Below are 19,872 nucleotides of genomic sequence, written 5' to 3'. Positions count from 1 at the left end.
GGGCAGCTTGCATGTCTGGAAAGGCACCATTAATGCAGAGAACTATGTTCAGGTTCTAGAACAACATATGCTCCCATCTAGACGTCATCTCTTTCAGGGAAGACCCTGCATTTTTCAACACGATAATGCCAGACCACATTCTGCAGCAATCACAACATCATGGCTACGTAGGAGAAGGATCCGGGTACTGAAATGGCCAGACTGCAGTCCAGATCTTTCACCTATAGACAACATTTGGCACATCATAAAGAGGAAGGTGTGACAAAGGAGGCCCTAAGACGATTGAACAGTTAGAGGCCTGTATTAGACATGAATGGGAGAGCATTCCTATTTCTAAACTTGAGAAACTGGTCTCCTCTGTCCCCAGACGTCTGTTGAGTGTTGTAAGAAGAAGGGGGGATGCCACACAGTGGTAAAAATGGACTTGTCCCAACTTTTTTGGGATTTGTTGACGCCATGAAATTTGGAAACAACAGATTTTTCCCTTAAAATGATACATTCTCTCAGTTTAAACTTTTGATCTGTGATTTGTGTTCTATTCTGAATAAAATATTAGATGTTGGCACCTCCACAACATTGCATTCAGTTTTTATTCACAATTTGTTTAGTGTCCCAACTTTTTTGGAATCCGGTTTGTATAATAACTCAGTTTCTTACTAATCTATTAATATTAATCTAACATTTAAGCTGCTTTATGAAACTGCAGCTGGTCAAGGCTGGAATATTCTTATTATATTTTACAGCTAGACAATTTAGAAGTGCACCCATTTCTTTTTTATATTAAGCAAACCTATCTATAGTTTATCCTGATGCATGCTCAACAATCCAGGTAGAAAAATAATTTAAAAAAAAGTTAGGTAAGCTATGTATGTATGTTCTTTGTAGTATCACAAAACGTTACTTCATTTAATTAATATATTAATAAACTTATTTTAGAAGTAAACAATGCCACATATTGAATTTGTTACATGCTTAAAATGACTTATAAAGTCCAAGCTATTTATTTGTTTATAAATACAGTACATGTACTTCAGTAGTGCTTAAGTTAAACTGACTTTCAGTTTACAAACAACACAACCCATACCATTTAAAACACTACCTGTATTTAACTGTTTAATTATCATTTATGTGCACTGAAAGTTTTCATACATTTATTAGTTTACATTAGTTGACAGCCAAAAGCCCAACTAAGAACTACAAAAATGGCGGACAGCGTGGCACGTTCTATGCGACACAGCTCTGGATTGAACATGCTTTATTCACATCGTTACAAAACAGCCGCTATTCTCTGCGTTTGCTCCGAATGGAAGATAAAACTCTTACAAAGGTTAAATTCCTGCTCACAAACATGCATAACAGAGTTAAAATATTTATCTGACGCCACTGTCTACTTTCAGTCTCATTGTATCCAATGTGTTTAAGTTATGCTCCGAATAAATTAAATCTATTAGTGATGAAGGGCAATAATAGACTAGCAGGTAACATTAGCTATTAGCCGGCTAGCTAACGGGCAGTCTGGACGCAGCAACTCTAAAATTGAACCACCGGTCCGGAAGACTCGTGCTCGTCCTACCTGCCGTAGAAAGATTAAAGTCGAGTGTATAATGTCGCACTGCCATGTCTCACTGCGACCGACATCCATGCCTGGGGGAGCAGGCTGCGGATATTTATCTGCAGAGACAGAGGGAGGGCCTGGCTGCTACCCACATTTTGCGCCACTGCTGCCGCTCCGCACTGCACATGCTGAAGTAGGCGGGGCCAAAGCGGCGCATGAGCATTACTGCGTCACAACCAGGAAATGAGAGACCAGGTCGAAATTTTTATAACTTTTAATATTTGAATATGAAAAAATGTGAAATAATGACTATTCATGATCATCCGCTGGATGCTGTTTGTAATGTCCCAGTTAAAAAAGTAGTGAAGTATTTAGAAATTAATATTTCAAAAGAAAAAAAAATGATTGAAGCCTCCAACAATAAAAACTAAAATCCAGAGTGGTAAAGTTATTCTCAACAGTTGGCTCCGAAGAGATTTATCTATCTTTGGACGTGTTCTACTCACTAAAATGGAAAATTTATCTCAGCTTATTTACCTGGCCTATTTATTGCCCATATTTAATAAAATGATAAAGAAGATAAATCAGAACAATTTTAATTTTATTTGGAGCAACAGATGTCATTATATTAGAAGAGCTGATGTAGTTAAATCTTTAGAGGAAGAGGGGTAAATTTTTTTTTAAATTTAGAAATTTTTTCATTTAATTACACTAAAAATAAAATGAAAGGCAACAGAAGATCTGCCCCTTTTTTCCATGAATGTATTCAAAAGAAAGTAATTTACAAAAAACAAAGCTAAATAAAAACAACATGAACTCAAACAACAATTTGTATAGATTCACATTATACTTTTCCATATTCCTGCAGAAAACTAACTTTTAACATTTTCTTGAATATGTCAGAGTTTCTTTATTGTCATTCGCACCTCATGTGGTACATGTGGTGGAGCGAAATTATGTACACGGGGTCCCAGTTACATCCGACAATAAAATGTATAAGAAAAACAGTAATAACATCTAAGATATGAACTAAGAAAAACACCAACTAAATATACACTAAGCACTCATAACATAAAACATTGAACATCAGCACAAACATGAACATGAGTCTGTGAGCAGATGTGCACGCATGAACACATCAACATTGAAACAGATCAGCAGCAACATGAAACAGATCAGCAGCAACATGATATGTTTTTTCACAGTGATTATTCTAGTTAGAGATTCATGAGTCTAACAGCCTCAGGGTAGAAGCTGTTCCTCAGTCTAGTGGTTCTACACTTAATGCTCCTTAACCTCCTTCCTGAGGGGAGTGGGGCATATGTAATATGTATCTATGTACATAGATCTAGCAGTTTTAACATCATCCTTCAGACCATTCCACAATCCTATTCCCTGAATTATAGTAGACCGCTCCTTCAAACTGGTATGAAACCAACGCTAAATATGATTGATTTTGATCCAATGAATGGTACCATCCAACTCAAATGGTTGCAAAATTTCATAAACAACTATGAAAGCTTTTGGTATATTTTTCCTTGTAAGATTTTTGAAGAGTTTGGTGGGATTATTTTTCTGTTAAACTGCAACTTTGACATTTCTAAATTACCAATAAAATTATCAGACTTTCATAAACAGGTTCTGCAATATTGGAAACTTATCTTTAAATACGATTTTTCACCACATTTGGTCCCGATTTGGAACAACAGATGCATCCTGATAAAACGAAAATTGTTCTTCTACAAAGATTGGCTGGAAAAGGGTATTTGGTCTGTTACTTTATGAAAGAAAATGGCAACCTTTTATCATATGATGATTTTATTGGAAAAATACACATTAAATTGTATTAAAATCAAATTTTAAAGAGTGTTAAAGTCAATTCCTTCTGCTATGATTCAGATGGTTAAATGTATATTCAAATGTTACTCCAAATAAACCATCTTTGATCATAAATGGTTGTGACTTTATAGACAGAAAATGTAATAATAAATGCATAAGGAATACTCTGACCTCAATTCCCTTCCCATGTACACTGAAAATAAAACATTTATTTAAAAATTATGATAATATATCTAAAAAAAAAAAAATCAAAACCAAATATCTTTCCTATCCACTCTCACAAAAAACTAAAGAAATGAATTTCAAAATTATGTATGAAATGTATCCTTGTAATGACTTTCTGCAAAAGAAATTTAATATACCAATTTCTGTGCATTCTGTAATTCAGATATAGAGACAGCAGAATATATATATTTTTATTGCAATTTGATTAATGCTTTTTGGAAAGATTTTCAGAATTGGATCATATCTAAGAGTTCTATTCTACCTTTGAATTTTACAATAATAAAATTTGGACTGTTAACAGGGGATGAAGTTTTAAATTATGGTAACAACAATTTAATCCTTATGGCTAAGCTTTTTATCCACAGCCCAACTCATGGGCTGTGACAAAAATGGCAGATATGCAGGTTTGAACTACATGTAAATAAAAAAGAAAGTAAAATCATGTGTGACTAGTACAGTCAGTGAGACTGTAGGCACAGAAGACTGGAAACAAGTTTGTGGACCAGAGTTTGTGCATTTTGTGGGTCTTTAATTTTCCCCTATCTACAGCTGTACCCGCTCCAGCTTCAAATCTGGACTCCAGTGTTTACCTTCATGCCAGGAGCTCCCAGTGAGGCTGATTAGCTGCGTCCACCAGGACCCACAAAGAAGCAAAAATCCATCAGCATTCTCTCTGTTGTACAGGAAAACCAGACAGAGGAGGCTGCCAAGCCAGGATTTGACCTTCCTGCTGTGAGGTGACGGCTCGGAGGAGTCAGGTGTTACGTTATATTAAAATCAAAATAGAGCCTTTCATCTATTTATAGCTGATCAAATATTTTCCATGCTGTTCATCAGAGGAGACCGTGCAGCAGTCTTTAAATAAGTTACATCTTTCTGTCGGTGTCTGGCTGAGAGGAACGACTCAGTGGTATTTACGTGGCAGCCGAGACAAAAGATGATTACGTTTTCAGATTTTGTTGTATTTCCTTCAGGATGCACAAAACCATCAGCAACATTTGCACAGAGAACAGTTTTTTTCTTCTCATTCAGACACTATGGGGGAAGTCCTTCCAGTTTGTTTTATCTATCCATCCCTTCATGTGCTGGAGTCTGGTTCAGACATCTCTCGCCACAGCCGCCTCTCCCAGCTCTTCTGGAAGGACTCCAATGTGTTCCCAGGCCAGCTGAGAGATGTAGTCTCTCCAGCATGCCCTGGGCCTTCCCCGGACTCTCCTCCCAGTTGGACATGTCCAGAGCACCTCCCTATAGAGGCGTCCAAGGAACATCCTTACCAGATGTCTTAACCACCTCAACTGGCTCCTCTGGATGTGGAGGAGCAGCGGTTCTACTCTGAGTCTCTCCTGGATAACTGAACTTCTCACTCTTTTAGGGAGAGTCCAGCTACCCTGCAGAAGAAACTCATTTCAACCGCCTGTATCCACGATCTCATTCGTTTGGTCACTACCCAGAGCTCTTGACCATGGATGAGGGTAGGAACATAGACGACAGGTTTACTGGTAAACAGAGAGCTTCTCCTTGCAGCTCAGCTCCCTCTTCATCACAGCAGACTGGCACAGCATCCACAATACTGCAGAAGCTGCCGATTCATGAATTTGCCGCTCAGTGCGCGGTCAAATGGCCGTGTCCGGCTGGTATTGTATGGCAAGCCATGTTGCCATATAATTGGATCGTCAGCCACGCGTGTCCGCTGATGCAATCAAAAGCCCAACAGCCCGGCCCGCACATTAAGCCCATTATTATGACCCGGCTTGGCCCTAACCGGGCCGGGGTTCATGTTAGAAATGATATCTCTAAGAAGGGAGCTTCTCAATTCCCCTGTGGGCTGCACATAGGTGCAGCAGGTGCTAAATAATTTAAAATAATTTATTTAAATAAACAATCCATGCTGCTCGTGTGGCTCATCCATCAACCAGCCAGTTGTGTGTCATGTCAGGTGCATCAGAACAAGAACAAACAGGTTCAAGAACAGTTTTTTCCCGAAAGCCATCACCACACTGAACTCACACATGCACTGATTTAATAATCTAACCTCCCAAACACCTGGACTTCTACTGTGCAATACTACTGACATTTCATACTCTCAATCACCTTAACTACCTCACTAATATCCATAATGTGCAATACAATTGTGTAATACTTGTATTTTTTTACTTTCATTATTATATCTATTTTGCGTTACATTTTTTATATTTTTAGTGTGTTTAATGTGTGTTTTTCTTAAGGCGTGTTTTTGCACTGGAAAAAGGAGTGTCTCTTAATTTCATTGTACTGCGTATAATGACAATAAAGGCATTCTGATTCTGATTCTGATGTCCAAACGTACTTTGAAAACCACAAAAGAGCGAGTACACTTAAGTCGAAACACTAATTAGCGAGGGACTACTGTACATGAATGTTTCTGTTCAGTGCCTGGAAATGACTTCTGTTGTGACTTGCGACATAAATAAACTGAATTGAATTGAATTGAACTAATGAATTCAGCAATCATTCAGCTGTAATCAAGCCTGCTACTTGACATTCATTTTCTTCATCACTAAGTTCATTATTCTCACTCCACTCTGCTTCCTGTTCATTCCTTACTGATATGTCTAACTCCATCCTCATCCCTGTCTTCATCTCCGCCCCCACTTCCACTCTCTCCCTGCCAGATTGTCATTATGGCCTCACCTTCTTTGTCTTCCTCATCCTCACTCTCATCATCTGGCAGTATTTTCATCTACTTGAATTGACTTTTTTTTGAAGTGTCATAGAAAATGTGGATTAATCTCCAGTATTTAATAAGAACAAGTGCATATGTTGATCATTGTGTGTAATGTGAATCATTAAAATTAATAATATTGATAATAATAAACAGGCTGTGTAGCCTGGAGGCAACAAGGTACCATAGAGGGTTTTAATGAACAATTCAGTTCCAGCTTATTTGACAAAGTTCAGCAGAGTTATCCAGCTATCAGTATTTTTGCAGAAAATATGAATTTAAATAATATTTTTGCTGTCATAGATGGCATTTGTATGGGGAAATTATGCTGTTAATGGAGAGTGCACATTTTGTGTTTGAAAGCAGAAATTCATAGCTACACTTTTTTTTTTTTACTCAGGAACTTTTATTGACACTTTACATGTAAGTTACACTAGAGAAATGTAATATGTAGAAAACTTTAAAAAATGTAATAAATGTTCTGATGCATGCTCAATAATGCAGGTAGAAAAATCTAAAAAAGTTCAGTCAGGTCCTCTGGACATTCAAAAAATAAATAAAAAAATTGTAAGATTGTAAGAATTGTAATTGTAAGTCAAAACATTTCATTTGGGAGTGGTGGCGCAGAGGTTAGAGAAGGTGGGCCTGTGATCAGAAGATCGTCGTTTCAAGCCCCGGTACCGACAACATCAAAAATGTGGGTGGGGTAGGTGAAGCACCCAAACCTGCCCCCACCCTCATTCGTCCCACTCTGGACCCATGAGCAAGGCCCTTAACCCCCATCTGCTCCCTAAACAGGTCTCTCTTGAAAATGAGTTCTCGTGGCTCAATGAGACTACCTGGATAAATAAAGGGTAAATGAAAAAAATATATATTCTACAATTTTTTTTTTTTACGTCCAGAGGAACCTGACTTAACTATTTTTACATGTAATAAATGTTGAATTTGATACACGTGTAATCAGTTTTAAGTTTATTTAGTAAGTTTCATCAGACAAATACTGATCTAAATTTAGATAACATACATACATAAGTTTGGTAACAATAGTAATAATATGGATCCATTTTTTTTATATCTAATGACTGCAGAAGCACAAGACTTGAAGTACATCATCATTAAAACTTAATCTTTTGTTCATGTCTGTGATATGTGTCTATATGTCTCTGCGTTAGCAAAATATTTCATGAACCACTGGATGGATTTGAATTAAACCTGCAGAAAGTAACCTTTGTGCATACGTCTACAGCTGATGAGCTGACTTCAGAGTGAGAACAAACAGCTGAACGAGTTTCATCACCTTTATTTAAATGAGTGAAATAAGGAAAATAAGTGACTAAATAAATAGGTTTTAAAGTAAAATGCAGTAAACCTATAGGATGACAACATGTTGACTGACAGGAACAAACTCAGTGCATGGAGGCAAAAGCTTTAAATGAGCTCTTTGGTTTGTCTCTAAACCCAAAATTTACTGCAAATCCATTTTAATCCAGTTAGAGTTATACAATACATATGATAATCCAGAAATGTTACGCAATGAGCTGCATCAAATTCTGTGCATGTATGGAGGCTAAAAATGTGCGTTCCAGGCAGTCAGAATTGGACGTTACAGCAGAATCCACAGCAACTCTAATAAATACAAGAAACTGAATGGAAACCAAATACTTCCAACATCAACACAACATTAAATCAAATACAAATGAAGTATACACATACCGTATTTTTCAGACTATAAGGTGCACTTAAAATCCTTCAAAAATCGATAGTGAGCCTTATAATCAGGTGCGCCTTATGTATTAATTCTGGTTGTGCTTACTGACCTCGAACCAATTTTATGTGGTTATTGTGAATGAGTTGAGTAAAGTTTAACTGCTTTGTTTCATTTAATGCGCCATATAGTCCGAAAAATACGATAATAATATATTTTGCAGTATTTTTCCTCATTACAATGTCCACTGTATCTCAAAAGGTGCCAAAAATGACTTTTTTACAACAAGATAAAGACAATAAGTGGCAGTAACTATCAGCAGTATCAACCTGTTTGTCAGAAGAAGCAATGAGGCTTTCACACGGTTCTGTCAAAATCAGACAAATTCTTGTGACCTCTTAAATACATCTGTAACCATCGTTAGAAAGTGAACCCACCACAGTCAAAAGCATCAAAATCAGAGTCTGCCACTTCAAAGTCAAAGCTGTTGTAATGCGGGGAGTCGACCGCAGCACTCCGGATGTCGCACACCCCCGCAGCCGGGCCGGCGCCGGAGAAGTCTGAGTTGAGTGGCAGGTCAGCTTTGACATCCAGATTGAAGGAGGAGCACGCTCCGAGGTATCCCACAGCAGAGGAGGCGGCAGCCCCGCCCATCAGCAGGTAAACCCCCTTCATGGCCTGAGCGTTGCTGATGGTGCCGTGGCGCAGACATCCCACGGTCGGTGCACATCGTCTGTAGGTCTTTGTACGCGGGGAATTTCTGCCTGTTGGAACGAGACGTTTTAAATAAATCAACAAGAGTAACACATACAGCACACTACACGTCCGTCGACAAACTTACAGCAATCTAAAACAATTGCCCGGACAAGAAAACACCTTTGACCTTGATTTGTGACCTTGAACTTGAAAGCTCACCATTCTCCCTCGGAGAAGCATTTGCTGTTGGTCCAGGGGAGGAGGACTCGGTGTCGCTGACAGGTGGAGTCGGTGGATCCTTGTCCAGAATTTGTTCGGGCACCAGATCTCGAAGAATGAGGCGTGGCGGGAGCATTTGGTGCCGCTTGCAAGGACTGAGGGGGGATGAGAGACTCTGCAAACAAGAGGAGAGCAAAAGTAAATTAAAAAATCTGCAGTGGTAAATTACAGTTTATTTCTGATTGACCTTAATTAACACACATTTTTTATGTAAACTAAATAGTGCCAGATGTGAAGATAGAAATATGATAACTGTTTCCTTGTTTTGGTGAAATATTTTATTTTGTAAGAATTCAGTAAAGTTAGAGAGTCCCACTTCTCACAACTTGTAAGAAAATCTTTAAAAAAAAATCTGAAATAATAAAGATTTTCCTTTAATGTTGATAATCTCTACCAGGACTGCACAACTCAGTGATGCTGACATCAGTTCAATGATGCTAAGTTCATTTAAATAAAATACAATTTAAAATTGTAAATCTTTCGTAATGACAGTAACTGCAGGATCCCTGGCCCCTGAACTGTTGGCTTTCAGAAACTGTGATGACTCTGCAGCATGTGGTAAAAACACGTTTTTTAATCATATCTTTTATTCAGATTTTAGACTCCGTATTAGTGATGCTAATAAATCAAGTTAATAAATGAAGTAAGCAGGTGGTGCTTTATTAAAGGTCCATAACCTTATAGTGATGTGCTGATGTCTGTTTTCTTATTCAGAAGATAGAAGATTCCTGTAAAGAAGTAAAAAAAAACACCTGCTGCAGAAACACGTCAGGTGTCCAATGTTGAAACGATTATTAATAAATTAAAATGAGCGTTGTCAGCCATTTAATAGTTGAACTATGTGAAGTTGTATTTGAGCAGTTCTTTGTTCAAATGCTACTGATCTTATAAAAATATATTAGTCTTAGCAAATTCATGAACAAATTTAACAGCAAACCACTTATTTTTTTGTTTAAGCCTCTGGCATTAGTTGGGCTCCGTACTTCATTCTTGTACGTTGCAGTCGATGCTCTTCGTCGTTTAAAGCCTGACTCACACTGTGATTGTAAACGACTGGAACATGTCTGTTTGAGCCCAAGTTTCTCTGCACATTGAAATACTTATTAATAACTGGACAACTTCTTGCTGTAGGAGAGCTCAGTACGGCATCGTACTGTCTGTGAATAAAAATAAATTAGGCTCTTAATATGATATTCAGGCTCTAAAAAGACATGGAGGAAGAGGAAGAAGAAAGGACAGCTGTGGGGGCTAATGGCTGAAAAAAAGTGGACTTTTCAGACTGTTGTTGATCCTGCTTGGTATTTGTTGTGAGCGTGCTGAACCGGCTGTCGATGATCCCATCACTCTGAACGATCACAGGATGCTGATTCAAGATCTTTTTTTAAATGACATTAATAGCTGTGTGAACCAGCTTAACAAAAAGTGTACACGCTCATACCTTTCATCTAACCTACAATTACTACCTGTGTTATAGTGAGAATACTAAATTAGTGAACATGATACTTTATGTCTGCTATAAAACATTTTGTTAGAGCTCCCACTTAAAAACGGACAACCATGCTGATGTTAGCATGCAGCACAGAGAGGACTTGTGCACACGGACTAAATCAGATGCGGGCAACATACGGCCCGAGGCCCTTGGGCAATCTTCAGCTGGCCCCTAATATTCTTAATTGAAAAGAAAACAATGTTTAAATAAATATTTCTAAGAAGTATTGGGGAGACTTTTTTTTTTTTTATCAAGTAAGCTAACTATGCTACAATAAGAAAAAGACTGAAGAAAGTCTTCCACAGTTTCTTTTCCAGTTCTCTGTGCGGCCCTTCAATTGCTTTAAACATCTTTATTTGACTGTCTGAAGAAAAAAAAAAGTTGCCCACCCCTGTCCTTAATGATCCAGAGTCTGCTTTTATGTTATTTATTTAATAAGTATTTTCCCTGACAATAAACATGAATTGTTGACTTACCATTTTCACCTTTTTCAGCACATTCAGCCACTGACTAAAATGAGAAACGAAAACATTGTTATGTTTAATTTAAATCACAGAAACATCAGCACAAAAATTTATGGTTGTTAATAACTAAGGTTTACAGGAATTAAATGTGTCGTAGTATTTTGTTGTTAATTTATATTCCTGCTTAACAAAACTGATTGCTCTGATAATCTGTGATAACAGGAGGGATGTCCTTGTGAGATTAAAGTCAAGTTAAAATATATATAAATAATAATGTAATATAAAGAATAAATTAAAGAAAAAAAGACCGTTTGGAAATGCATGAATTAATGAATGAAAATGTAAACTCCATAAATCGAGTAGTCTACAAGGTGAGCTCCTCACCTGCATTCTGGGGGGTTTTCTGCCAGCAGCAGCAAGTATTTATTCTGAGGGAGGATCAGAGCAAAGCAGCACTCCCTGCACGCGCCTGAAGGTAGTTTAGGCAGGTCCAGGATCTCCTTGCCTTCCACAATCGCCTCGCAGCTGCTTTGCAACAGAACAGTCTGTTCAGGGGGGGACAGAGCATCGTGGCACACAAAGAGACTGCCCTCAGCGGTCAGACGCAGGAACCTTTTCTTCCACTGCTTGAACAGAAATCCACCTGGATGAGAACATTGATGTCAGAGATCATGGCAGCAGCGTGAGAAATGCACATGTGGATTAAAGAGTGAACACTGAGTCGCTCCATCATCTCAGCCGATTAGATTAGAGGCAGTCAGATGATGGGAAGATCAGGAGGATGTTGGGTGAGATCGGTACAAACTGTTCTACAAACACAGAACCCATCATCAAACACACACAGGTGGAAAAAAGCTACGTTGAAACAAATCCTTTATAGTTAAGATGCTACATCTGATATGATGTCATTTTAAACTAGAGAACGACACTTCCTGTGAAAACACAGTGTGGAAGTTTATTGCTGAATATTTCAGCTGAAAGATACTGAAGAAGACAAAACCAGCTGAAAAGTTTTCATCTCTGAACTGAAAAGCTAACATTTGCTGAAAGCAGAAAAACAGAAATGAAATGTGTAAATAAAAGCTGAACAGAGCAAAAAAAACAAACAAACAAACAAACAATCTGAAATGAGCATAAAATAATGAAACCAGCAAAAAGAAGCTGATAAAAAACCAAAAATGCTGAAATGAGCAGAAAAAGTTGTAAACGGTTCAAAGGGTCTGAGGATGTGAAGAACTCCATCCATTTTCAATGAGAAAAACATGGCAGTCAAAGCTAAATACTTAAAAAAGTAAAAATTGCAAAATATACCATAAGTCAGAGCAGGAATGTCCCGAATGAGATGAACGTTTGGATTTATGAATTGTTGAAAATTAAAGAACGTGTTGCATGCTGAAAACAAACAGATCTAAATGGAAAGAATGATTAGAAACATCCAGACTTTGAGTTTTTTTACTCTGGATTAAAATAGGAGGTTAAAATCAGAAACACTGATGCATTTTTATTCTTAATCAGCACAATCACAACATCCTGTCATTTAATCCCATTAAAACCCTTAGAAAAAGTCAAAAACTTCCCCAGAGCTAAACATGAAATATACATTTGTTTGTTTTTTAAATGTATTTTCTCTCCTGATGCTGCCATTGATCCGACTCACCATACATCCTGAGCACCCCGTGGTGAATCCCGGAGGCGTTCATCCTCACAGACCATGGATGACGGTCTGAGCGGCTCAGAGAGAAATGTTTGAGGATGTTCGCAGAGCACATGAGGTTCAATGTGAGTTTTAATACTCATCCTTAATCCTCAGTCAGCTGGGACGCACTGGAGCTACCGCTCAACGGCTCGGGAGGAAAAGTAGGTCGAGATGTCACACGCAAACAGATGGATACTGTGCAGAGATGCTGAAAAGAACACTTCGGTTATACATACATATTCAGCTAATAATAGAACAATTTGATCGATATAGCTGTTCAAAACAAATATTCGTTTAACCTTTATTTATTTAGCTTAGTCTCATTGAGTCATCATGAAGACTCATTTTCAAGAGAAACCTGTTTTAAACAAAAAAAAAACACAGATTAGGTACACACAACAATCAACAGTCATAAAAGCATTTAAAATGAAAAGAAATAAAGGTAGTGAGTGATATAAAATGAAACAAAAACAAGCTACATTATGAAAGGGGGTAAAATACTAAAAACAGGAACATGTTTGCATTGATTTTTGTATTGAACTCAATAATTGTTTAAAATCCCTTAGCGAGGTCAAGGTCGACAGCTTCAGATCTTTTTTCAAAGTGTTCCAGGAAACAGGAGTGAAGTAAGAGAAGGTCCTTTTGCCGAATTCAGTCTGAACTGAGGGTACACTGCAGGTAATTATGTCTTGAGGGTGCACGCTGTAGCTGCACTGACGAAGTGATATGTAGGAGGAGATGTATGAAGGCAGCAGACCAAGAAGTGATGTAAAGATGAAAATGTACCAGTGAGAGAGTCTGCATGAAGTTAATGATGTCCAGTTAACCAGTGAATACAGGGTGCAGTGATGGGTATGATAATCACAGCCAGTTATGAATATCAGTGCACCATGATAGACAGTGTCCAACATCTGAAGAGTGCTTGTAGGCGCGTTCATGTAAATAATGTCACCGTAGTCAATGGGCGAAAGGAAAGTCGCAGTTACAAGGTGGTTCCTAGCATTCAGAGTTAGACAGGATCTATTTCTGAAAAAGAAACCCAATTTTAATTTCAATTTCTTTAGCAAGTTTTTGATGTGAGGCTTAATAGAGAGATGTGCATCAACCAAGATACCCAAATATTTGTAAGAATCCACAAAGTCAATAGGGACGCCATTCGTAAATAAGAGGAAGGACAGCTGGGACTGACTTCTTGTTTGAAAACAACATCCCTTTGGTTTTATCAGCATTTACCACCAGTTTGAGATGGAACAAATCTGACTGGATATCGAATACAGACTGTAAAAGCTGGAAAATCTTAGCAACTGTTCTAGCTCGACAATAAACAACTGTGTCATCGGCATAGAAATGTAAGGATGCATCTGGAATGGTCTGACCTACATTACGTATGTAGATTGTGATGAGGGTGGGTCCTAAGAATGAGCCTTGTGGTACTCCATTGTTGACAGTTAAATTGCTGGAAGAAATACCATTATGTTGAACACGTTGCCCCCGATCTGAGAGATAATTAGAGAACCAACCAATAGTGGGATCTGAGAAACCAATTTTTTAGAGCTTATGACATAAGATGTTATGATCCAATGTCAAAAGCTTTAGACAGGTCTAAATAAAGTGTAGCACAATAATATTTAGCATCCAGTGCTTCAACAATGTCATTACTGTAAAAACCTTCAACAAAGCAGTCGTTGTCCTGTATTGTTTCCTGAAACCAGATTGATGGAGAGGTAAGATGTTAAAATAATCCAAATACTTCTTGACTTGAGAGTTTAACATTTTTTTTTTAACTTTAGCAAGAATACAGTTTAGAGATTGGTTGATAGTTGTTCAATAGTTGTTCAGTATACTGGAGTCACCTCCGCCTTCAGCAGAGGTAGAACAAAAGCTGTTTTCCAAACTTCTGGAACAATATTTTGGCTTATGGACAGGTTAAAGATGCGAGACACCGGTTCTGCTGTGATTTTCTCGTTCTGGTATGCATACAGCTTGTTTGTTTACAACATGTTGAGCTTTGCCCTTTGCAAAAAATAAGCAAAACCGTAAATGTAATACATCATTTTTATTATTTCAAATGCAGACTGAATTTAAATACAAAGACATTCAATTAAAATATGTTTTAAAACTGTAAAGGTTGCATTTTAAAAGACACTTTTGAGTTTGGTCTAATCAGCATCAGTGCTAAGGACATCTTAAATGCAAATAATTATTCACTTGTAAAAAAAAACCATCCAATTTAAAAAAAAATATTTGGCGAATCTCCACCTTTCACATTAAATTTTACAAAGTTTTATTGCAACCTTTGCTGTTTTGTGTCAAATTATAAATATAAAACAAAATGTTGTGTTGCCACATCACTGCTGATATACAAATGACACAAAATATGTCAACAAAATAAAAATCAATTTAATCACTTTTCCAGACTATTATTTTCTCTGATTAAAAAAATAAAAATAAAAAAATCAAACAGTATGTGAAGGAGTATCTGAAAAAACTAAACTGCTAAAGAAAAAAGTCAATAAATTACAACGTTAAAAGTTGCTAAAGAAAACTAATAAATCTAAGCAAATAGAATAGACAAAGCGTAAAGTTAAATTCCAGGTACCAGCAATCCTTCCACAGATAAATGCACTTGTGTGTGTTGGCATGCAGTTTGTGTTACAGATTCGGCACTGCACTTTATACAATATTTCCACTTAGCATTTGTTGATGACAAAAATCAATTATATATATATATTTATTAGTGTGTCTTGATATCAATACTTGTACTCAAAGAGACACCACAGTACTTCGGGGCGACACCATTTTAATGCTTGGTGATGTCATTCTTTCTTTCACTTTGCAAGTAACCGAGGACAGAAAATAAAAAAGTCCACATTTTAGAGATATATTAAAATAATCACAGATGTTAAGATAGCAGACTGTCTTCTGTGCGCTTAATAAAATATAATATAAATGTGTTTATAAAGTCATTGTGTAATATTTAGGTTAATTAACTACTTGGTATTAGCACTCAGTATTGGCAAGTACCAAAGCTGAAGTACTTGTACTTGGTCTGAAGAAAAATAGTATTGGGACTCCCCTATTACATAAATCTGTAGGCTAAGAAAGCTGATCTTCATATTGCTTTCTGAAACAATCTCCAGCAGGAAAAAAGTCCCAGCAGCGCTCCTGGTACATCTTCCACACATACGACTCCTAAAACACAAAAAAAATATTCAAAATTAACTCGAAAAGACAAATTTATTAGTGATTTTAATTTAACACACTAAACTGACCTGTCCAGTGTGCTCCGTCTCATCTTTGTTGATAAGATACATTAAGAAGAACCTGAAAAATCCTCACATATTAGTCTTGTCTCATTTATACAGGCAGATGAGCACGAATGTGTCAGAGGGACACCTACATGTAGTTGGCCAAGTTGTGTTCGTCAAAAGTGTGCGTCTCAAAGCCGTGCGGCGTTGTATCAAAGTAATCACTCCCGATGCCACATATGAAGCATTTTGTCTGGAAAGAAATCACTGATGAGAATAACAGCCGTTTATGTTTAGAGAAAGTTAAAAATGTTCATTTAAAGTACAAAAGTATCGAACTGTACCTCCATGTCTTCTTTAACCTGTTCTTGTTGATCTCTGAGTTCTCCAAAGGCATCAATGATTAAACCTGCAGGGTTTTGGCAGAAGATGATTACGGTAATTATTTGGAAATTTTCATGAAAACCCCTCACATGCCAAACATATTTTGAGGTAGATCTCTAAAGGTTTAAAGGTTTTTTCTTTTACTTTACTTTTAGTTTAACACAAACAAGCGGTGCACTGATGTCCCCCGTCACTGAGGGCTTTGAATAGTGAATGTTGGGCAGATTATTCAGCAGAGCTTCGTCCATCCTAATCATTTGAGGAAACTATACTTTTAAGCAATATAAAAACTAGACAGCATGGTTTTGTCAAACAATTGAGGTGGCTGGTTTACATATATGGTGGTAGCCATCTTGGATTTTGACATACAGTAGTAACTCAATCTCTGATAAGGACCTTTCTTACATCTAGATTCAATTCAGTTCAATTCAAAATACTTTAATAATCCCAAAGAGAAGAAATTAAATGCTGTAGCTCATCATCCTGGTTTCAGTGAGTTGTTATAGATGCTGATGGTTGTGTGCAGGAAGGATTTGCAGCAGTCTCTACTACAGCGGATCTGAAGAAACTGGCTGCAGATGCCGATTTGTCCACCAGGACCCAGCGGGCCTCTTGTGCAACAGGACCACCTGAATGCTGGGCAGAACTCTTGCCTGAGCAATGTTCACTGCTCTTAGCAGCTTGTTGAGCTCCTCATCATAGCAGACAGCCAGCTTCAGGTGTCGGTGGATGATCCTGGTCTTCTTGTTGACATGAGCCATGTTTCCTGCCAGCTCCAGGATCTCAGCAGTCTGTTACTTGAGTACTTCCGCCAGGTAGACGGAGATGAATCCACAGCGCCTCCTTTACAACTTATTTGGGATTTGGGGATGTATTTGAGGTAATATTTGAGCTTTGAGATGTTAATCAGCTGCTCCTGGTTGTAAAAAATACACCTTGTTGTCATGGTTATGCATCATAACAAATGTTCAAAAGTAAAAAGGTTTCAGTAAAAATCCTTCCAGCTGCACATGTTCTGATACCAGAGGTAGTAATAATCTGAAAAAGGCCATTTACATCCAGAAAAAGAGGAAATAAAGTTTTCAAAAGCAGTATCCCAGAATAATAGAAACAACTACTCCAACATGCAGCCACCTTGAGCAGCACAATTCTAGATGCAGCCACATACCAAAATGGAACTTGGTACCTCACTTGTTTGTCAAATTATTAGGCTCACAACCTGGATGTTGAGCCTAATATGGAGGACGGAGGGGATTTACAATTCTTTTTTTCACTCCGCAACAGGGGACAACAAAATGATAAATACATTTAGGAAACGTCTTTCAGGACAGCCTCGTCTTTACCCTGAATAATGGCCAGTAGAATGACAATGACAAAGAAGAAGAACGTTATATCAAAGACAACTCGATAGAGCTCGTATTCGTCTCCTGCAGGATCCTCGATCTCATCTCCGATGCCTCCACCGGCGCGCACGCCCACATACATGTGGAAGAGGTAACACTGTGAAGGACAAAACGTGACTACAGTTATACTAGGAGGTGATGCAACCATCCTATAATTTATCAGTAGGGACGTACAGTCATCATGTCATCGCATTTCATATCCGGTTCATCTTCATCCTCACTCTTGTTGTAAAACTTGCGGAAGAAATTGAAAGCAACGACGGTGTAAAGGTACACCACCACGGCCAGCAAACCCACTGTCATCATGAGCTGCAGAGGCAAGACAGAAAATAATGTATTTGTACACACAGATTAAAGCAAACAAAACCTCATGGGGGGGGGGGGGGGGTCAGCTCTTGCCTGTTTGCCGTTGTGAGTGACCGAGGACAGGATGGTGCGTAACGTCTTGACACCCATCGCGATATCCAACAGGTGACAGGCAAAGAAGAAGTTGTTGTAATGGCCGAGCAAAGACATCACCAGGTACCAGCAGAGATAAAGAAAAGTCTACAGAAACACACGCATGTTGTTAAAAATGTGACCAGAATAGAACGAGGCAGAATAATCAAGCACACCTTCACTTACACCATCTGTGAACACAACTCCAAATTTCCAGATCTGGTACTTGATGTCAATGGAAGTCATCCTAAAAGACAAAATGTGCCTTTTTAAACGAATAATTCCAGGTTTAAGGAACCGAGTTGCATGCGCTTTGTTGGCTCGTCTTGATGATACTCTACCATGCAAACACAGAGTTGTCTGGTTTCTCTGGTTTCTTCTCATGTTGTTGACTCACATCCAGGGAGGCTAAATCAACACCAAGCAGCTCAGCGATTCTCTCTCGTCCGTAAATGTCTCCATACTTGTCCAGAACCTGCACACAGAAGGCACCTTGTATTACACACCGTCATGTCATTTTAACATCACAAACAAAGAAGAACTCACTTTTCGTTTGACAAATTTATCCCAGTAGTTGTTTGGGAAAGAACTGCAAAGACAGACTAGATCATTACACGTTAACAAGAAAAGTATTTTTTGTTAGGAGACATTTTGTTGTCCTCCTACGGTGTATTTAGGACTAATCGATCCCATTGTCCCTTGATGTCATCATCCTCCGGCTGCTCAGTGATGTAGAGGCCATCAAACTCCAGCTTTCTTGCAAGTTCCTTCTCTCTTTTAAAGATCACCAGTGGGATCTGACAGAAACAAATCCTGTTCAGAGTCAAACATTTGAAACAAAACTCTGAAATACAACAAATTAAATCATGGTGTTTTTTACTAGGCCTTGTGTACCTTCAGACAGTTGTACCCAATTATACAGATAAATGAAATGATGGTGTGTAGCATGGCGAGGAAGGCCAAAGTTGGCTGCATGTATCCAGTGCTCTCCTCTAAATAATAATACAACATGACTTCTTCTTCTTCTTCATCTCCTCCTTCATTTAGTCCAGATCCCTCCACCTCTTCTCCTGAGCCCTCGAACAGGCCAGAGCCCTCGAACTTCCCACTTCCCTCAGAAAGTCCAGATCCCTCGTCTTCCCCTTCAGGCGGAGTATCGGACACCTGAACGCAACAGAAAACCATTAAAACAGGAGATCCTTTCCAACTCGAGCTTAACTGAGTTACAGGCCATAAAAGAGATGTCTGACACAAAACAATGATGTGAAGACATCGTTTGGGTTTACCTTGTAGAACAGCAGAATGAAGTTCAGGGCAAATGCAAGGAACAGAGCCAAAAAACGCAGGTTGTAGAAGTTTCTTGAAAGGTAGTTCTACCAAAGAGAGATGGATACTTTTACATAATTTCAAAGTACTTCTGCTGTTATGCCAGCAAACATGTGAAATCATAAGAACAAACTGTGTCACCATGAATTTATTCCTTTGGGTTTCCAGCTCAGTCCAGATTTGAAAACCTCCTTCCTTTTTCTGCTTCTTTTCTTTTTTAGTTGCACATTTCTTAGGTTGGTCGGGCGGCTGGTCTTCTTTGCTTTTTGATTCTTTTTCAAATTTCTCTCCTGATTCAACACTGAAAATCAACAAAAATAAGCATATAAGACTTATTGTATGTCCAGATGCATGCTCAATAATCCAGGTAGAAAAATCCAAAAAAGTTCAATCTGGTCCTCTGGACATTCAAATAAACAAAAAA

General features: G+C 38.1%; 3 protein-coding genes across 3 annotated transcripts in view; all 3 read right to left on the bottom strand.

The window, feature by feature from the left end:
* Positions 1 to 1,741, bottom strand: part of sms (spermine synthase) — a gene marked incomplete at its 3' end in the record, with an annotated part of 8,619 nt that extends 6,878 nt beyond the window's left edge. Inside the window, 1 exon segment of the mRNA XM_037687425.1 lies at positions 1,574 to 1,741. Within this exon segment, the coding sequence (XP_037543353.1) occupies positions 1,574 to 1,619 (46 nt within the window).
* Positions 1,742 to 8,171: 6,430 nt separating this feature from the next.
* LOC119420056 lies at positions 8,172 to 12,677 on the bottom strand. Its single transcript, XM_037687424.1, has 5 exons — positions 12,611 to 12,677; positions 11,338 to 11,596; positions 10,966 to 10,999; positions 8,941 to 9,115; positions 8,172 to 8,789 (listed from the first exon to the last, which is right to left on the bottom strand). The coding sequence occupies exons 1-5, from the start codon at positions 12,651 to 12,653 to the stop codon at positions 8,446 to 8,448; spliced, it is 855 nt and encodes a 284-aa protein (XP_037543352.1). The 5' UTR covers positions 12,654 to 12,677; the 3' UTR covers positions 8,172 to 8,445.
* A 3,023-nt stretch (positions 12,678 to 15,700) lies between these two features.
* ryr1a (ryanodine receptor 1a (skeletal)) overlaps positions 15,701 to 19,872 on the bottom strand; it is a 110,711-nt gene continuing 106,539 nt past the window's right edge. Inside the window, exons 94-107 of the mRNA XM_037688014.1 lie at positions 19,590 to 19,749; positions 19,409 to 19,495; positions 19,017 to 19,286; positions 18,789 to 18,919; positions 18,669 to 18,711; positions 18,464 to 18,597; positions 18,309 to 18,369; positions 18,084 to 18,230; positions 17,859 to 17,993; positions 17,625 to 17,781; positions 16,242 to 16,306; positions 16,050 to 16,150; positions 15,922 to 15,973; positions 15,701 to 15,841 (exon numbers count right to left, since the gene is read on the bottom strand). Of these exons, the coding sequence (XP_037543942.1) occupies positions 15,746 to 15,841; positions 15,922 to 15,973; positions 16,050 to 16,150; positions 16,242 to 16,306; positions 17,625 to 17,781; positions 17,859 to 17,993; positions 18,084 to 18,230; positions 18,309 to 18,369; positions 18,464 to 18,597; positions 18,669 to 18,711; positions 18,789 to 18,919; positions 19,017 to 19,286; positions 19,409 to 19,495; positions 19,590 to 19,749 (1,639 nt within the window). The 3' untranslated portion in view covers positions 15,701 to 15,745. The remainder of the gene's footprint in view (positions 15,842 to 15,921; positions 15,974 to 16,049; positions 16,151 to 16,241; positions 16,307 to 17,624; positions 17,782 to 17,858; positions 17,994 to 18,083; positions 18,231 to 18,308; positions 18,370 to 18,463; positions 18,598 to 18,668; positions 18,712 to 18,788; positions 18,920 to 19,016; positions 19,287 to 19,408; positions 19,496 to 19,589; positions 19,750 to 19,872) is intronic.

Source organism: Nematolebias whitei, chromosome 14 (genome assembly GCF_014905685.2).
Source record: "Nematolebias whitei isolate Nwh7 chromosome 14, NemWhi1, whole genome shotgun sequence".
NCBI classification, from domain to species: Eukaryota; Metazoa; Chordata; class Actinopteri; order Cyprinodontiformes; family Rivulidae; genus Nematolebias; species Nematolebias whitei.
Note: the sequence above shows the minus strand (reverse complement) of the source record. Positions and strands in the feature narration are given on the sequence as shown.